The sequence below is a fragment of the Bolinopsis microptera genome, chromosome 8 (genome assembly GCF_026151205.1).
Source record: "Bolinopsis microptera isolate Bmic1 chromosome 8, MBARI_Bmic_1.0, whole genome shotgun sequence".
NCBI lineage: Eukaryota > Metazoa > Ctenophora > Tentaculata > Lobata > Bolinopsidae > Bolinopsis > Bolinopsis microptera.
In genome coordinates this window covers 7,739,437-7,755,777 of record NC_087079.1, presented here as the reverse complement: position 1 = coordinate 7,755,777, position 16,341 = coordinate 7,739,437, and the positions used below count along the sequence as shown (strand labels likewise).

Here is a 16,341-nt window from a genome sequence, read left to right as displayed (position 1 = left end):
GTTTTGCCAATTATCAGAACATAAGATCACACATAAAACAATTACTTGTGTAATATAATACAAAATAAATAATAAGAAAATATGAGGGCAGTTGTGGGACTCTTTGGAGTACGTATGCTAGAAAACATGTCTAGTATTCAATACAAACTGTGTAGTAGTATGTGAGTAACGCATCATATTATGCCACATACCTTGATTAAAGTTTGATGTGCAGACAACATAACATTTTGTGCAGTTACAGTTAAAGTCTCAGCAAAATATTCTGTGTCAAACGTGTCTGTAAAAAAGTTATAGTTTAGGGCAGGATGGCCGAAAGCTGCATCAATTCCAAATTCTAGATAGCGTTCAGTTCACCACAGGAGAAACGTTTTTGATTTTGTTGGTGCAAAAGGCCTAAAATCAATTAATTGGTAATAGAGATCATTTTCAAACACAGTTGAAGAACGATTCAAAAACTTAAACTTAAAATAACGAGATTTCAAATGCATAATATATTAGGGCCTGCCAGTAGCTCTTGCGAAATAAGTGTGGCCTGAAAAAGAATGCATTATATAGTATGTAGTTTCTCGGAAAAATGTGAGAACATTTGCTTTCAGGACTGTCTCCTAAAAATAATTTTATTGATCTGCTGACTGGTTACTCGGTTATACTAGTCTTACAGTCCTCGCCGTCTCCTCTTATACGAGGGTTGTGATTCTAAAGTAAGAAGGTACCATAGTTACCATAGTTACTAGGGTTACAAGGGTTACCGTAGTTACCATAGTTACCTTAGGTTTGTGATTCTGGTGATATGCTGCCCATGTCACGCCCATGTCCTGGGGTGTGTTCTAGAGAACAAAGACCGTGTGTAACACGTGTAGTTACCATAGTAACACGTGTAGTTACCATAGTAACACGTACCTAGTGAACCCAGTAGTTAATATCCTTGTTGTACTGCTAAACAAGGGAGCTGAGAGCCCACGTACAGGGCCAGGGGGGGTCTTATTTTGAATCTTTCAGAGATTCAACTAAACACCACATAATACCTACCATTGAAAATAACGAACCTCTGCACTCTGCAGTAATTGTTCACTTTGTGTTGCAGCTACTGAAGATAAGCAGATAACTCTCTCCACCGTTAGGCATTATAATAGTTATTTATAGCACGTCTGCCTGCCTCACTACCACACCTTACCAACACTACACCACTATACCTCACCAACACCAACAGTAGTAGATCAGTAGTGTTTCTGAACGGATAAAGAATAATAACGGACACGCAGGGTTCTTTCTGGGATATTTCTGGGGTATTTCTGGGTTATTTCTCATTATAATTGCTAGTAGGTTGTCATGTTTTCTATTATTATGCCTTGTCGTGTTGTACATTATCCCTTACAGTAAACTTACGTCATATCCGACTATCTGATGTTATCTGATACCAGTTGCGTGCAACTCTGATAGTTGTAGAACATCTTGTCTCAGATAATACCAAATATCTAACTAAATTCCTTGAAATTAGATACTAAACATCACTGAAATATTATCTCGCCCTAAAACTACAAAGATCTGATGAAGATCTCAGTATATTAAGTTGCTAATCAGATGGTAAATTTACTAATTTCCTCAGATACGCTACAAATAACGATTATCTATGTGCTGAGGACTTGCAGCTATTTCTACAAGCCGAACAAGGGGTAGGACATTTATACATTATTCTTTAAAGTGAAAGTGGAAGTGAAAGTGAAAGTGAAAGACGGAAGTGAAAGTGAATTTATGCTGTCGAAAGATTTTGAAGTTGGCGATTGTGCAACTGTTGAATATGTTCCGTTACGATGAAAAGGGTCTCTCCTGTTATCGCAGCTGCCAACTTCAGATTCTTTACCGTCGGTTGCACATGATTATACTGCCAAACTTTATAAAACAAACACTTAGAGATATAGTCACATACCAGAACATCGCCAAAAGTGGCTTAAGTGTTTACATTAAAATACCTTTTATTTTAGGTGGGGACATAACAGTGTTTACATTAAAATACCTTTAATTTTAGGTGTGGAACATAACAGTGCAGGAATGTGTTTATATTGAAATACCTTTTATTTTAGGTGTGGGACATAACAGTGTTTACATTAAAATACCTTTAATTTTAGGTGTGGAACATAACAGTGCAGGAATGTGACGATTTGATACAGAAATATGAGCCAACCTCAGATGGTAAAGCTAATAACTACATGACCGTCGACGGTGAGTTATTATTATTATTTTTTATCCTGATAACCTCGACTTTCTTCGACTTAGGGCGGCTTCAATGTCCGAGCAGATATGTTTCTCCTCCAGATCTCTCTATTCAGCTTGTTTATCCCTGTCGTCAAGCCCCGTGTTCCTCCGCAATTATTATTCTGATTATGTCCACCAATTCATCATTTTACTTAAGGTTTATTCAATTATAGTTATTTTAACCCTCAGACACAGCCACACTATAATTAGTTTATGATTATCCTTTATGAAAAGTAGTTACACAACGATACAATTCATCTATTATTATCAACTCACTGTTCTCCATGAGACTCCAAATTCCACGTGAAGCCCAAAAAGCGTACACCACTAAAGTTGATACTACAGGGGCCGGGGGCCGGGAGGGGGGGGGGGGGGTCAGTATACATACGTTGGCTTTTATACCACCGCCGTGTTTCATATTTGGGACGTCGCTTTGCAGATGACATACTTTAGTACTACTTATAATACTGTACCATTACAGCTAGACAGTAAACACTTAGTTTTTTATAGATTATTTTACTTCTAGGTAACAAACTTTCACACGTCTTGTCAACACATTAGGTAATGTTAACGTAGACAGCTGCACTTTGTAGCTATTTTTAGATCTGCTGTACATCAACTTTAATTAAAGACTAATGTTACATCAAATTTATTTAAAATATACTCCATACTATACTGACAATCCGTCACTTAATTGTTTAAGTAAGCAAGCGTATTAATTAATCATACTAATCTTCCGTTAGTTTCAATTTAAAAGATTAGTCACATTATTTTAACTTGTGCATCCCTCACATATCAGGATATAATATTCCGACTGGAATTACATCGGGCAGTGAACATCATTTGTGTAAATTGAACTGCGCTGTGTAGATTACAAAATTAACCCGTTTTATCTTAATTATTAGTAATATTCAACCCGTTTTATCTTAATTATTAGTAATCATTACTCCGTTTTATCTTAATTACTTAATTATTAGTAATCATTACTCCGTTCTATCTTAATTATTAGTAATATCTAACCTATTGGTATTTTTTTCTCAGGGTTCAGTTGTTTTCTGATGAGTTCAGATAATCACTGTTACGATATTGGCCAGCTTGACACCTCCCACCCTATCACTGATTACTACGTCAAGACTTCCTTCTCGTCGTAAGTGGTCAATTAGTTAATTATCTAATTAATTAAATAATTACAAGTAAGTTATTAACTTATTTGTAATTAGCTAATTAATTAGTTATTAAATTAAATTAATTAGCAATAAGTTATTAACTTATTGTACGATGGATTTTATTGCAGTGGGGAGATGATAAAGGCTCGATTTGATTGGTAAATAACTTTAAAGTGCTGACTTTTATCACAACTCGTACTTTATGACGTGTCTAATATTGTATTGTAAATAATACTCGTTCATCTTGAATCACTGAGTTTTTGACGGAGTTCATCATCTGATGTCGATGCGAAACTTGTACGGATAGGTACTAATTCTAATAATATATATATAGTCACCTCACAATACCGCAATGAGTAGAACACAATATCTGATAATTCACACACCAAGATGAGACATGTGTGGAATGTTCTAGAATAGTAAGTAATAGTTACCACGGTTACCATAGCAGTTACCATAGTAACTAGTAAGCTGAGGTGAGTGCTCACTAAAACTTGATCAGGGGTAGACCGATGCCAAGGACTCCGTCTACCCTTGATCTTGGTATACGTACTAAATACGTACTAAAATGGTCATGAATACGTACAAGTGCTAGATGAAAATGACAGTGTTTCTGTTTGCAGGGGTTGCAAGGGGTGGCCAGACGAGCCCGAACTCTCTAAAGCTAACTACAAGGAGGTCCTTAAAAACAACTTCCGCTGTATCAGACGTGAGTTTTACAGTTTTATATACGTCTTGCTTGTACATTAGTGAAAGTGAAAGTGAAAGTAAAAGTGAATCAGACGTGAGTTTAACAGTTTTATATACTTGCTTTATAATTCTCCACTTATTAGTACTTTTTTAATTTTGTGCTCATTGGCTTAGAAACGAGGGTCTATAAGAAATGGTAAAGATCTTTACTTCACACATCGTTGTATGGGCCACTAGTCTGATTTTAACAGTTATCAATTAGAACATCAATATTTTAATAGCAAAAGTTGTCTGGACTCTGGACTCTGGAATACTTTCAGCCACAAAATTTCGGACAAATAATAGAAACATCTACTGAAACAAAATGAAATCTTAAAAACAGAAAAGTCAAGAAAGCATCTCCTGTTCTCAACAATTGTACCCGAAAGCGCTCCAATACACGTCACACTGGCTGTCAACCATATCATGAGCTGACATGTCCTCCACCGCGCCGTTTGTACATAAAATCCCGATTTGGTAATGTGTATAATGAAGATAGCCGGGCACTTACCCCCCCATTCCCCGCTCAAAGTGACAGTAACAACTGGGCTAGACACAAACCCACATCCCGGGTAGTCCGTATATTTATACGCTTTTCCGGAAAAGTATTTATTAAACCAGCTGCGGTCTTCTCCAGTCTGGTTGTAGCTTGAAACTCCAGAGCATGTCAAAGCACAGGGTCCGGGGTGGGTTCCTCCGTATAATCCTACGATAATCCTACGTGATTAAAAACGGTAAAAATTAATTTTCACTTTTTAAAGTTGTTAGGTAGAAGGTGTAATATTTTTCTTGTCATTTACAAAGGTGCTGAAAATCGATCCTATTGAGGGAGAACTGTGTTCTCTTCTTTTGATTGGTCGGCGTCGACAGTAAGCCTTCCTTAGGGTGGCTTTCACAACGCGTCCCCATTCTCCAACTCCTGCTGCCGGAGAGAGAAACTCCCAAATTATGGTCAAAGAACAGACAAGGCTGGTCGGTCGGCGCGGAGGTCGGTCGGAGGTCGGTCGGGCGCCGGTCGGCGGTAGGTTAACGCCGGTAGGCGGTAGGAGGTCGGTCGGAGGTTGGTCGGAGGTTGGTCGTAGGTTGGTTTTCAGCATCTTTGTAAATGACAAGAAAAATATTACACCTTCTACCTTACAACTTTAAAAAGTGAAAATTAATTTTCACCGTTTTTAATCACGTTTATTCCCTTATATTCTGACAATAAGTAACCATATGTTGCCCTAACTTCTCCGACAAAAGATCTAAAGACACGTCACAAACATAAAATCCACAGCAATATAATATAATCCTACGAAGGAAAGGTCACTTTCTTACTTTTTCAATTAGCGATCGTTCAAACTCTGCGCAAGATGAAACTTCTCGGCTATCTACTGACTGTGATGTTGCTGACTAACCCCACTCTCGCAAGTAATTTGAAGATCTTAAGCACCCCCGACGGAGGAACCCACCCCGAACACTGTGCTTTGAGTTTGACATGCTCTGGAGTTTCAAGCTACAACCAGAAAGAGTATTGGAAAAATCACATTTCCGGAAGAGCGTATAAAGGTATCGACTACTCGGAATGTGGATTTGTTTCTAGCCCTGTTGTTACTGCCACTTTGAGCGGTAACAACAAGGGTAAATGCCCGGCTATCTTCATAGAGCGAGATTACGTTACAAAATCGATATCTGATGTACAAACGGTGGAGATCATGTCAGCTCATGATATGGTTGACAGCCAGTGTGACGTGTATTGGAGCGCTTTCGGGTACAATTGTTGAGAACAGGAGATGCTTTCTTGACTTTTCTGTTTTTAAGATTTCATTTTGTTTCAGTAGATTTTTCTTTTATTTGTTCCATTTTTTTTAGACCACCATTATAACAATTACTGTCGCTTAAATTATGACACAAAATATGTGTAGTACTAGATCTTACCTTTTAGAAAATAAAGTTCTGCAGACCAGCAAGGAACTTCGCATGAAAATAAAGCCACTATCAATAATCTTTACGCCTATTATATAATGATGGAGAAATATAACACAGTTCTTCCTCAATAGGATCGACTTTCAGCATCTTTGTAAATGACAAGAAAAATATTACACCTTCTACCTAACAACTTTAAAAAGTGAAAATTAATTTTCACCGTTTTTAATCACGTTTATTATATTATTATATATTCCCTTATATTCTTGACAATAAGTAACCATATGTTACGCTAACTTCTCCGTGGAGAATTATCTAAAGACACACCGCAAACAAAAATCCACAAATATAATCATTCGAAGGACTGGTCACATTATTAGTTAGTTATACCATAAATATATTAAACATAGATATCGACAACAGACTCCGAGAGTCTTGAAGTTCTGTTACCACCGCCCCTGGTACAACCCCGCCGAGTTAACGACAGAGAGACAGGGACTTCCAGGGAAGGTCATAGCTACGTGCAACTCGTAGGAGTATGCAATGTTCCTGTAACGTCACTGTAGACCACTCCTCTGTCGTTGTTTTGAGTGTCCGATCCAAAAACCAAATCCTAGGGTACACGAGAAGCCTGTGAGCGTGTTAGAGTCTGTTAGGGTCTGCCCACACTACGCCTCTATTCCCCGAAGGTCTGCCCACACTACGCCATGTGACGACGGGCCGCATGGCGTGGGTCAAAAGGCACAGTGTGTTTAGAGCTCCCGCCATGTGGCCCGTCTATGCGGTCTATCTAAACACACTGTGCCACTTGACGTGGATTTAGCAATGGGAATAGAGGCACGGATTTTTAAAATCCGTGCCTCTATTCTCCGAGAGTTTCCACGCCAACTGGCGGGAGCTCTAAACACACTACGCGCCTCGTTGTGTGAATCCGGTGACTAGTGGCGGGAGCTCTAAATATACACTGTGCCTTTTGACCCACGCCATGTGGCCCGTCGCAACATGGCGTAGTGTGGGCAGGAAATCCGTGCCTCTGAATAGAAGCGCGGATTTGCTAACTCCACGCCAAGTGGCACAGTGTGTTTAGGTTAATCGGGCCATGTGGCCCGTCGCCACATGGCGTAGTGTGGGCAGACCCTAAGAGTCCTACTGTCCTAGGGTTACACGAGACGTGGTAGCCTGTGAGCGTGTTAAATCCTGGGGTTACACGAGACGTGGTAGCCTGTGAGCGTGTTAAATCCTGGGGTTACACGAGACGTGGTAGCCTGTGAGCGTGTTAAATCCTGGGGTTACACGAGACGTGGTAGCCTGTGAGCGTGTTAAATCCTGGGGTTACACGAGACGTGGTAGCCTGTGAGCGTGTTAGAGTCTGTTAAGTGTTAGAGTCCTAGGGTTACACGAGACGTGGTAGCCTGTGAGCGTGTTAAATCCTGGGGTTACACGAGACGTCGTAGCCTGTGAGCGTGTTAAATCCTAGGGTTACACGAAACATGGTAGCCTGTGAGCGTGTAGACCGCTCCTAAATCGTTGTTTTGAGTGTCCGATCCAAAACAAAATCCTAGGGTACACGAGGCGTGGTAGCCTGTGAACGTGTAAAATCCTGGGATTACACGAGACATGGTAGCCTGTGAGCGTGTTAAAGTCTGTTAAGTTTTAGAGTCCTAAGGTTACACAAGACGTGGTAGTCTGTGAGCGTGCTAAATCCTGGGGTTACACGTCATGTGGGAGCCTGTGAGCGTGTTAGTTTCCCGTGGAAGGTGTTATTTGCCTGTGGGAAAAGCGGTTATGCTGCGGTTCTAAGGTTAGTATAAGGCTATTCGAGCCTTTCCTTGTTGTAGAGATGGCTAGTCCCTTCCTTTGCATAGGTTAGAAACACCCATGCACTGCACCTCGTTCGAGCCACCCACCCCACACCGCGTGGAGGTTCGGTGAGGTTTTTCGTGGGGCGGAGAACTGTGTTATATTTCTCCACCATTATATAATAGGCGTAAAGATTATTGTTACTAGTGGCTTTATTTTCATGGATGTGAAGTTGCTCACTGGTCTGCAAACTTTATTTTCTAGAAGGTAATATCTGGTTTTTCACGGAACTTTTTGTATACTTATTGATGTAATAATACCAAAGACCTATAGTTAATTTAAACGACAGTTTCTGCAACACAATTTCAAAAAACAGATAAAACGTCTCGTATTATGACAATAATAATAATTGTAATAGAACGTACAATGTTAGCCTCAATAAAACTAAGAAAATTGAAATATTTTATAATTTGAAAACAGAAAAGTCATGAAAGCCATCTCTTGTTCTTTCTCAACAATTGTACCCGAAAGCACTCCAATGCACGTCACAAAGGCTATCCGTCATTTGACTAGGAGTTGCGTTCTCCACTGTTTTTACGATGTTATAACCATTCTCTACGATAGTAGAACGGATTAAACCTAAGCAAAAAAGCCTCTAAATAAAGGCAGGGCCCCTTTGACAAGTCTTATTGTACCAGCTGATGGCCTGTAATTATTAGGGGTGTTCTGTTTAATATTTAATCTTAAATAATTATCATAAGCATATTTAGCGCAGCTGATTATTCTGGGTACAGAAGTGTAGCTGCCTAATATATTAATAATAATAATAATATTGAGATGGATTGATAGTCTGATAGAAATTAATAAGGTGCTCTTAGACTGGCGGTATTAATAAGGTGCTCTGGCGGTATCTGATAATGTAGCCGTTGAAATACTCTTCGCATAGTTGAGCAATTTATTAAGTTTAACTTAAAAAGTTATTATTCTCTCAAAAAATAAAAAATACGATTTGCACTTTTATTTATATTTGAATCAAAATTTACTAAAAGTTTTTAAAAATGAACAATCGTGCCTCCTCCTCAGCAATTGTTCCCAGTTGCAATCCAATAAACGTCACAGTAATTACTCCTCATTTCACTGGCCGTAGTGTCCCCCTCCGAGACAACAGTGAAGTATGTCGGGAAACTAGCCCATATCAAGATAGAAGAACAAGTAGCTCCTCTTATTGAGGCTGTAACTACTGGGTCACTAACAAAACCACAGTCTGTTATGTCGATATGTTTAATCGCTCTATTTTGGATACTCGTCCATCCGTAGTCGCCAAGTACGTAGTATCTGGACGTTCCAGAGCAGGTCAAGGCACAGGGTGGGGGACCACTTTTACCATAGGGAATATTCAATATCTTCAGATCGCTTGAGAAAGTGAGGTTAACTAGCATTACAGTCAGCAGATAACAGAGCAGCTTCATCTTGGAACAGGTTGAGTCTTTTACACCACCTGAACAAGCTTATAAAGAAAGTGAGGATGGCAAGTTCAAAAGCGCAACAGTCAACTGTGTATCTTAATTAAAACTGGCTGCAGATGGCTGAATTCTATTGTTAATTAAAGGGTATAGTATGAACTTAATAAATACGGCATAAACTTAATATAAACTTAATAAATGCGATATAAACTTAATGTAAACTTAATAAATACGGTATAAACTTAATATAAACTTAATAAATACGGTATAAACTTAATATAAACTTAATAAATGCGGTATAAACTTAATATTAACTTAATAAATGCGATATAAACTTAATAAATGCGATATAAACTTAATATAAACTTAATGAATGCGATATAAACTCAATATAAGTATAATAAAATAAAGCTGATACAAAGGCCAATGCGCCTTTGACGAGTTTTAATAATATGGTAGCAGCTATTCATTATTTGCTGGTAAATTAATAGATGCTATTTCTAAAATGTATCCACGATACATACGTACCCTACGTAAGGACGATTAGTTTATCTAACACGAATAGAAGCTAAGATAGTTTTAAATGTTTGGAAAAGTTATAACTGTTTCAATTTTTGAGGCTGATAAATGATTTTTAGAGAAAGTGCCAATTCGATAATGTTTGCTTAAATATTATTATAATTATCGTGACAAGAAATGTGTCACTCGGGTGAAATAACGAAACATTGTGCTTTGTATTTTTATGACTCGAAGTTCAGGGCACAGTCTTCTTTTATTGATCGAACAAGTTTAATTGTAGCGTCCACTCGTGTTCTGGGAATACTCAATTTCGTTAAAGGAAAACTTACGATGAGAACAAATAAAACGCCTATTGGTAGAATGTAATTATATAATTCGAGGAACTTAAACAGAAACTTGAACTCTTCTTCTGTTCTGACTCAACAATTGTACGCAGTCGCAATCCAATGCACGTCACACTGATTTTCAATCATTTGACTGGCTGTTGCTTCCTCCACTGTGATTATAAAAAACGTGTCCTTGTACACAAACCTTAGAGAAACGGATGGGCACCGCCTGGCTCCAAAATACGGTCCCAACAAGGAGGCAGTAACAACTGGTTCTGTCACAAACCCGCACTCCGCAATGTTCATCTGTCTCACTGCTACGCCCGTTGTGTAGCTTTCCCATTGCCATTTCTTTTCAGACTCGCTATACTTTGCGACACCGGAGCAGGTTAAGGCACAGGGAGGCGGTCCATTTTCACCATATGGAACATTCAAGATCTTCAGATCACTAGCAAGGGAGGGCGTGACTAGCATCAGGGTCATCAGACAGCCGAGCAGCTTCATCTTGAAAGGAGTCAAAGAACAGAACGAAAACCAAACTCTTCTTAGATGTGTTGTGGTTGAAATGGTGACAAGTTTAACCTTTTATAAATTGTTTGAAGAGACTTTGACAGGTATTACATGTCACAGTGACAGATCGCTCTTGATAGATTTATTGTTTAGAGCCGTTCTGACATGCTAACTGACATGTTGTACTATCATGGTAGTACTATAGTAGTGTGCCAGCTGCTAGCCATTTGGGCGGTACGAGCACCTTATTTTCATTATTGTGGTTGTACTGAAAACATGGTAACGGTATTCTGATAGAATAAAGGCTCTTTAAGGCTCTTAAAGGCAGCTGTTTAACAGGGGGGGGGGGGGGGGGGGGCTTGGAAGGAGATCTGCATTGAAGTAGCTTAACAGCTGTTCTTATTCTTATCTTTTAGATTTATTTATACAGTATAAAATACAGTACACTCTAGTGTAGACAATAAACAACAATTTGAAGGCATTGTAGAGCAAAACTTCATTTTACTAAATTTTCAATAATTTTTAACCAAAATTTCATAAGAATTGTCAATCGTTTCTCCTTGAGCAGATGTACCCAATCGCAATCCAAAACACGTCACATCTACTGGTAGTAGCATCCTCCACCGTCTGTACAGCAACACCATATTTATCAATGTAACCTGACTCTATGAAGACAGATGGACATTTCACGGACCCGCTGGCAGACGTGACGTCATAACACGTGACATGACGTCATGTCACGTGTTATGACGTCACGGAGCTGCTGACCGTGGCAGTTAAAACTGGTGTAGATACAAATCCACATTCCGAGATATCGATGTCTTTCCACGCTTTGCCACTATCGTAACCCTGCCACCTAGGTTCATTGTATCTGGAGACACCGGAACAAGTCAAGGCACAGGGTGGGGGACCAGTTGTACCATCAGGATTACTTACTATCTTCAGGTCACCTAGTGCAGTGTTAATTAACACCATCAAAGTCAGTAGATAGCCGAGAAGTTTCATATTGAAAGGAGCTGGAACTTGATTAATGTGGAAAAGCTTACGTTAAAGCTATAACAGCTATTTAAACTAGGTGGATCTGCTCGACTTGTAATCGCATTGTTACTAAAAGTTAAAAAACATTTTTTTCAATTCAGCATGATCCTCGAGAGTAGAGAGGTGCTAAAATAATTAGAGTAGGGAAACAAACTCTTTAATAACACGGGCCACTTGAACGAACACCGATAGCGATAACACGCTATGTCGTTATGTAGCAGCACAGCTGCTGTTGGGAAGACTATCACTGAGAAGTGCAAAGTTCGTTTACCACCGCGAAGAAATTACATAAACAAAGAAGATGACACATGTAATTACTTTGTGTTAACTTGTTAATAATATAACTGTTCGAGTGTTCGAGACTTCTCATTGTTGTGACGTAGGAGAGATTGCTCTTTTCAGAAATTGCGACGTTTCTTGTCCTTTACATAGCACAATTTTAATATTATTATGTTTTCATTGAGGTCAGACTAACAATAATTTTTCGGGCACCTAACCTGTCATATTAGGGGTTCCCTCCAAGAGACCGCTGCACTGATCATGAGGTTATGTTATGAATTCTGGAATTATCAAATACCAATAGAGCCAATCAATCCTATTGTGCTTGTGAATCTGATGAATGGGTACTTAGTCGTCTTTCTGAATGTAAAAAAAACCTGATCGCTCAGGGACAGAAGACACTTGTCTTCGTTCAGATACAAGTTATTACAAGTATACGTAGTACTACATCGTTTCATAGATTGCACTGTACATTAGGGTAAACAATTTGACTAGGTTTAGAATAAGAGATAGGGTTAAGTTAGGATTCAGGGTACTTAACCTAACCCAAACCCTTACTGTAACTTTTACTCAACGTTGTATATCCTTAGTGTTAGTTAAAAATGAACATGTCTTGTGTTTTTACAATGATGCTTACAACTTAAGCTTAGGACTATAATAAAACAGATTGTTTGGAATAATAAATTTAGTTAAATGATAACTTTAAACGAGAATGAACAAAACACCATCCTCGGGTCCACCTCAACAATTGTAACCAGTTGCAATCCAGAACACGTCACACTTGTTACTGGTCATCTGACCGCTAGTTGCGTCCTCACCCGCCACTGCCTCGAACAAATTGTCGTAGATACCCCATATAGAGACAGGAGGACAGTTATACCCTCTCACTGTTGCTATGACAACCGGGTGTGTCACAAACGCGCACTCCTTGGTGTCTATATACTTGACAGCTTTGAAAAATATCAGGACTGTTCCAAAAAACAATGGGAGATAATCAACGGCCTGCTAAACAGAAAAAGACGGGGATCTGATCAAATCAGATTGAGGGATACTGACGGGACGATCTTGAGTACTAACTCGGCAGTCGCTGAAAAGTTCAATGGCTACTTTTCCAGCATCGCAGCCAACATCAAGTCTCAGATCAGTTCCCGACAGACCTTCGATCCTGGGGGGTTCCAGGAGTATCTGACCGGGTCATGTCCAACGTCTATCTACCTCGAACCTACTGGGCCCACCGAGATTCATAGAATTATTATTGGCCTAAAAAATAAGGCAACTCTCGATTCAAAGATTGAGCCCTTGAAAATAGCCAGCACATGCCAAAATTTTTTATGCGCCTTAGCAACAGTAGTTAACACATCTTTTGTAGAGGGAGCTTTCCCTAAAGCTTTGAAAACGGCAAAAGTTACACCTATACACAAAGGAGGTTGTAAACTCGACGTAGCGAATTATAGACCTATTTCGCTTCTGGGCTCGTTCTCAAAAATTTATGAAAAACTAATGCACAGACGCGTTTTAGAATTTCTCGACAAGAATAACTCTCTATTCGAGAATCAGTACGGATTCCGACCAGGAAGATCATGTGAGCACGCACTTCTCAATGCTCAGAGCTCTATTCTGCATTCTCTAAATAAGAACCAAATAGCACTTTTATTACTTTTAGACTATAGCAAGGCATTTGACGTCCTAGATCACGCGACATTACTCAGGAAACTTGAGCATTACGGTATTCGTGGCATTGCGTTGAAATGGTTCGAGTCATACCTCAGTGGTCGCAGTCAATTTGTTTCCCTAAACGGCTCCAATTCATCATTAGAATCTATGATATACGGTGTTCCACAAGGGAGCATATTAGGCCCCCTGCTTTTTGTCATATATATCAATGACTTACCAGGAATCAGTAACCTAGCTAAATTTATATTATACGCAGACGACGCAAACATTATTATCACCGGATCAAATGTACAAGACATTATATCCAAAGTAAACCACCTCACTGACGTGTTGATAAAATGGGTTAACTCGAACGGCCTAGCTCTTAATCTGAAGAAGACTTGCTATATGGTATTTTCAAAAAGACGGGTAGATCTATCGTCTCTACAAGTAAGTATCGACAACTCTCCTATAGAACGCAAAACGGAGGCCAGATTTTTAGGAGTTATCGTCGACGACAAACTAAAATGGGCCAGCCACATCCGAGCCGTCAAAACAAAAATGTCACGGTTTATAGGTATTATGTTCAAAATAAAACGCAAATTACCAATCAAAGCACGCTTACAGATCTTCCAAAGTTTTGTACAATCTCACTTAAATTTCTGTTCACTAGTTTGGGGCTTTGCTGCAAAATCCCATATTGAATCACTGTTCACTAAACAAAAGCAGGGAATACGAGCAGTTATGCCGGGCTACGTGAATTACTATTACAAGGACGGTAAGCTTCCGGATCATACTAAAACTACGTTTAAAGAGTACGAAATATTATCTGTACACGGGGTCATCATAAAAAATGCTCTGACTCTGATGCACAAGATAACTTACATGCCTGGCCTTCTGCCGTCGTCGATAAAAGACTTATTTCCTCCCGATATACCAAAGTATGGCACGTCTTATGACGACAATATCGACTGGCTAACAACGTACTCTCAACCAGATCTACGCGCTAGTGTTCTGTATAAAGGTCCTATATTAGCTATTACCGAGCACAACATTAGTCGCATAACTTGCCCATCTAGCATTTTCTCAATAAGCATATATAAGAAATCAGCGAAGCGTGTAATGATAGAACTACAAAGCTCAGGAAACGATGAAGAATGGCCACCTTTTCTGTTACATAATTTACCCGGGCTACGTAAATCGACAAGATCAGGCACACAACAAATCAACTACCGAGAATAAACTAAGGAATAAATAAAACCAGACGGTTAGCACACTAGTCACTATCAACCATATGCCACTTTTTTTCACTGCCCATTCACTGTCATATTAATAGCATCATATAGATAGCGCTAGCAGGTGCTGATAAGACATGGGCTCAGTTATTCTTTTTTGTTTTAACCTCAAGTAGCTTATAAAACAGTGCGTGTGATCATATTCTGTCGTATCAAATCAAATTATTTGTCACTATATGATAATAAATCATGATATACAAGTTTTAATTTTTAAAGTTTCTGTTTTTGTTTTTAATGAATAGACGTAATCAACATTTTCAATTTTCATATTCACGCATATTAAATAAAATTATATTGTTATGTATTATATTATTTTGTAAACATTGGCCGGGTATAAAAAACCGGTCCCCAAACAACAATTTACTCCCAATACCCCTCCACGCGTAGTAGGTATCAGTATCGTCATGTTTAGAGACTCCGGAACAGGTCAGGGCACAGGGCGCGGGTGCAGACCTGTTGAGGGGGTTACTCACTATCTTCAGGTCGCTGGACAGGGACAGGTGGACTAGCATCACAGTCATCACAATGTTGAGGAGCTTCATCTTGGAGAAGTAATTGGAATGAAACTACTCGAGTGACTTTTAGATGGAGAAGTTTTCTTTTTATATAAACAATTTGACTTGTGTAGTAATGCACTCTGACAGATGGCCCATTAATGCGAATTATTGTGAATGTGATCAATATTCAATACAATAAAAGAAAGAAGGCAAGAGCTCTTTGACAAATCTTTGTAAGTTAATATGGTGGCGTCCATCGAGTAGCTAAGCTTATTATACTTTTATAAATTATTAATTCTTATATACTTTAATATGTTACTGAATTATTATATTACCTCTATTTCGGTACAAACTAACCCTATTATGTTTTCCGAACAAACAAACAAACAGTTGTGATATGTGTTAAATTATTTCATGAAAGCATGGAGTAAGAACTTATTGCATTAATAATATAGTGTCTTTATGTCTTAAATACTTGATCGATTTAATCTGAATATTGCACGTCTGGTCTAACTACTTTAATTTCTATCTGTTACAATTGGCACTAAGCCAAGTGTTAGCAAATTGTCGTTGCTTACTATCCATGGTCTTATAGCGTATAATGCTATGCAGAATGCAGATGTATAAATAAATGTTGTGGTAAAGGTTATTATGGTCCCTCATCTACTTAGAATTAGTTACCTTATCGGACTTTATTTGAACGGACATTAATTAGACGCTAGGGGCTCTAGCGTTCATTTTCATGTCCGTTCAAAATTATGTCCGTTCACGCCATGTCCGATTAAATAACGTCCAATAAGGTAGTCTCTGCAAACTCTGATGAGTGGAGGTAGGATTAATTGGTACCCGCTGAAATTTAGTGTGAAGATATCGGTTCTAATATAAACATTGGTTACTGCGACTAACAA

General features: G+C 38.8%; 1 protein-coding gene across 8 annotated transcripts in view; it reads left to right on the top strand.

The window, feature by feature from the left end:
- The window catches only part of LOC134819527 (inactive phospholipase C-like protein 2), a 101,420-nt gene that overhangs the window by 23,848 nt on the left and 61,231 nt on the right, over nucleotides 1-16,341 (top strand). For all 8 annotated transcript variants that reach the window (XM_063829513.1, XM_063829511.1, XM_063829509.1 and 5 more), the window contains 4 exons: nucleotides 1,607-1,673; nucleotides 2,127-2,220; nucleotides 3,295-3,400; nucleotides 4,043-4,128. In XM_063829513.1, the coding sequence (XP_063685583.1) occupies nucleotides 1,607-1,673; nucleotides 2,127-2,220; nucleotides 3,295-3,400; nucleotides 4,043-4,128 (353 nt within the window). The remainder of the gene's footprint in view (nucleotides 1-1,606; nucleotides 1,674-2,126; nucleotides 2,221-3,294; nucleotides 3,401-4,042; nucleotides 4,129-16,341) is intronic.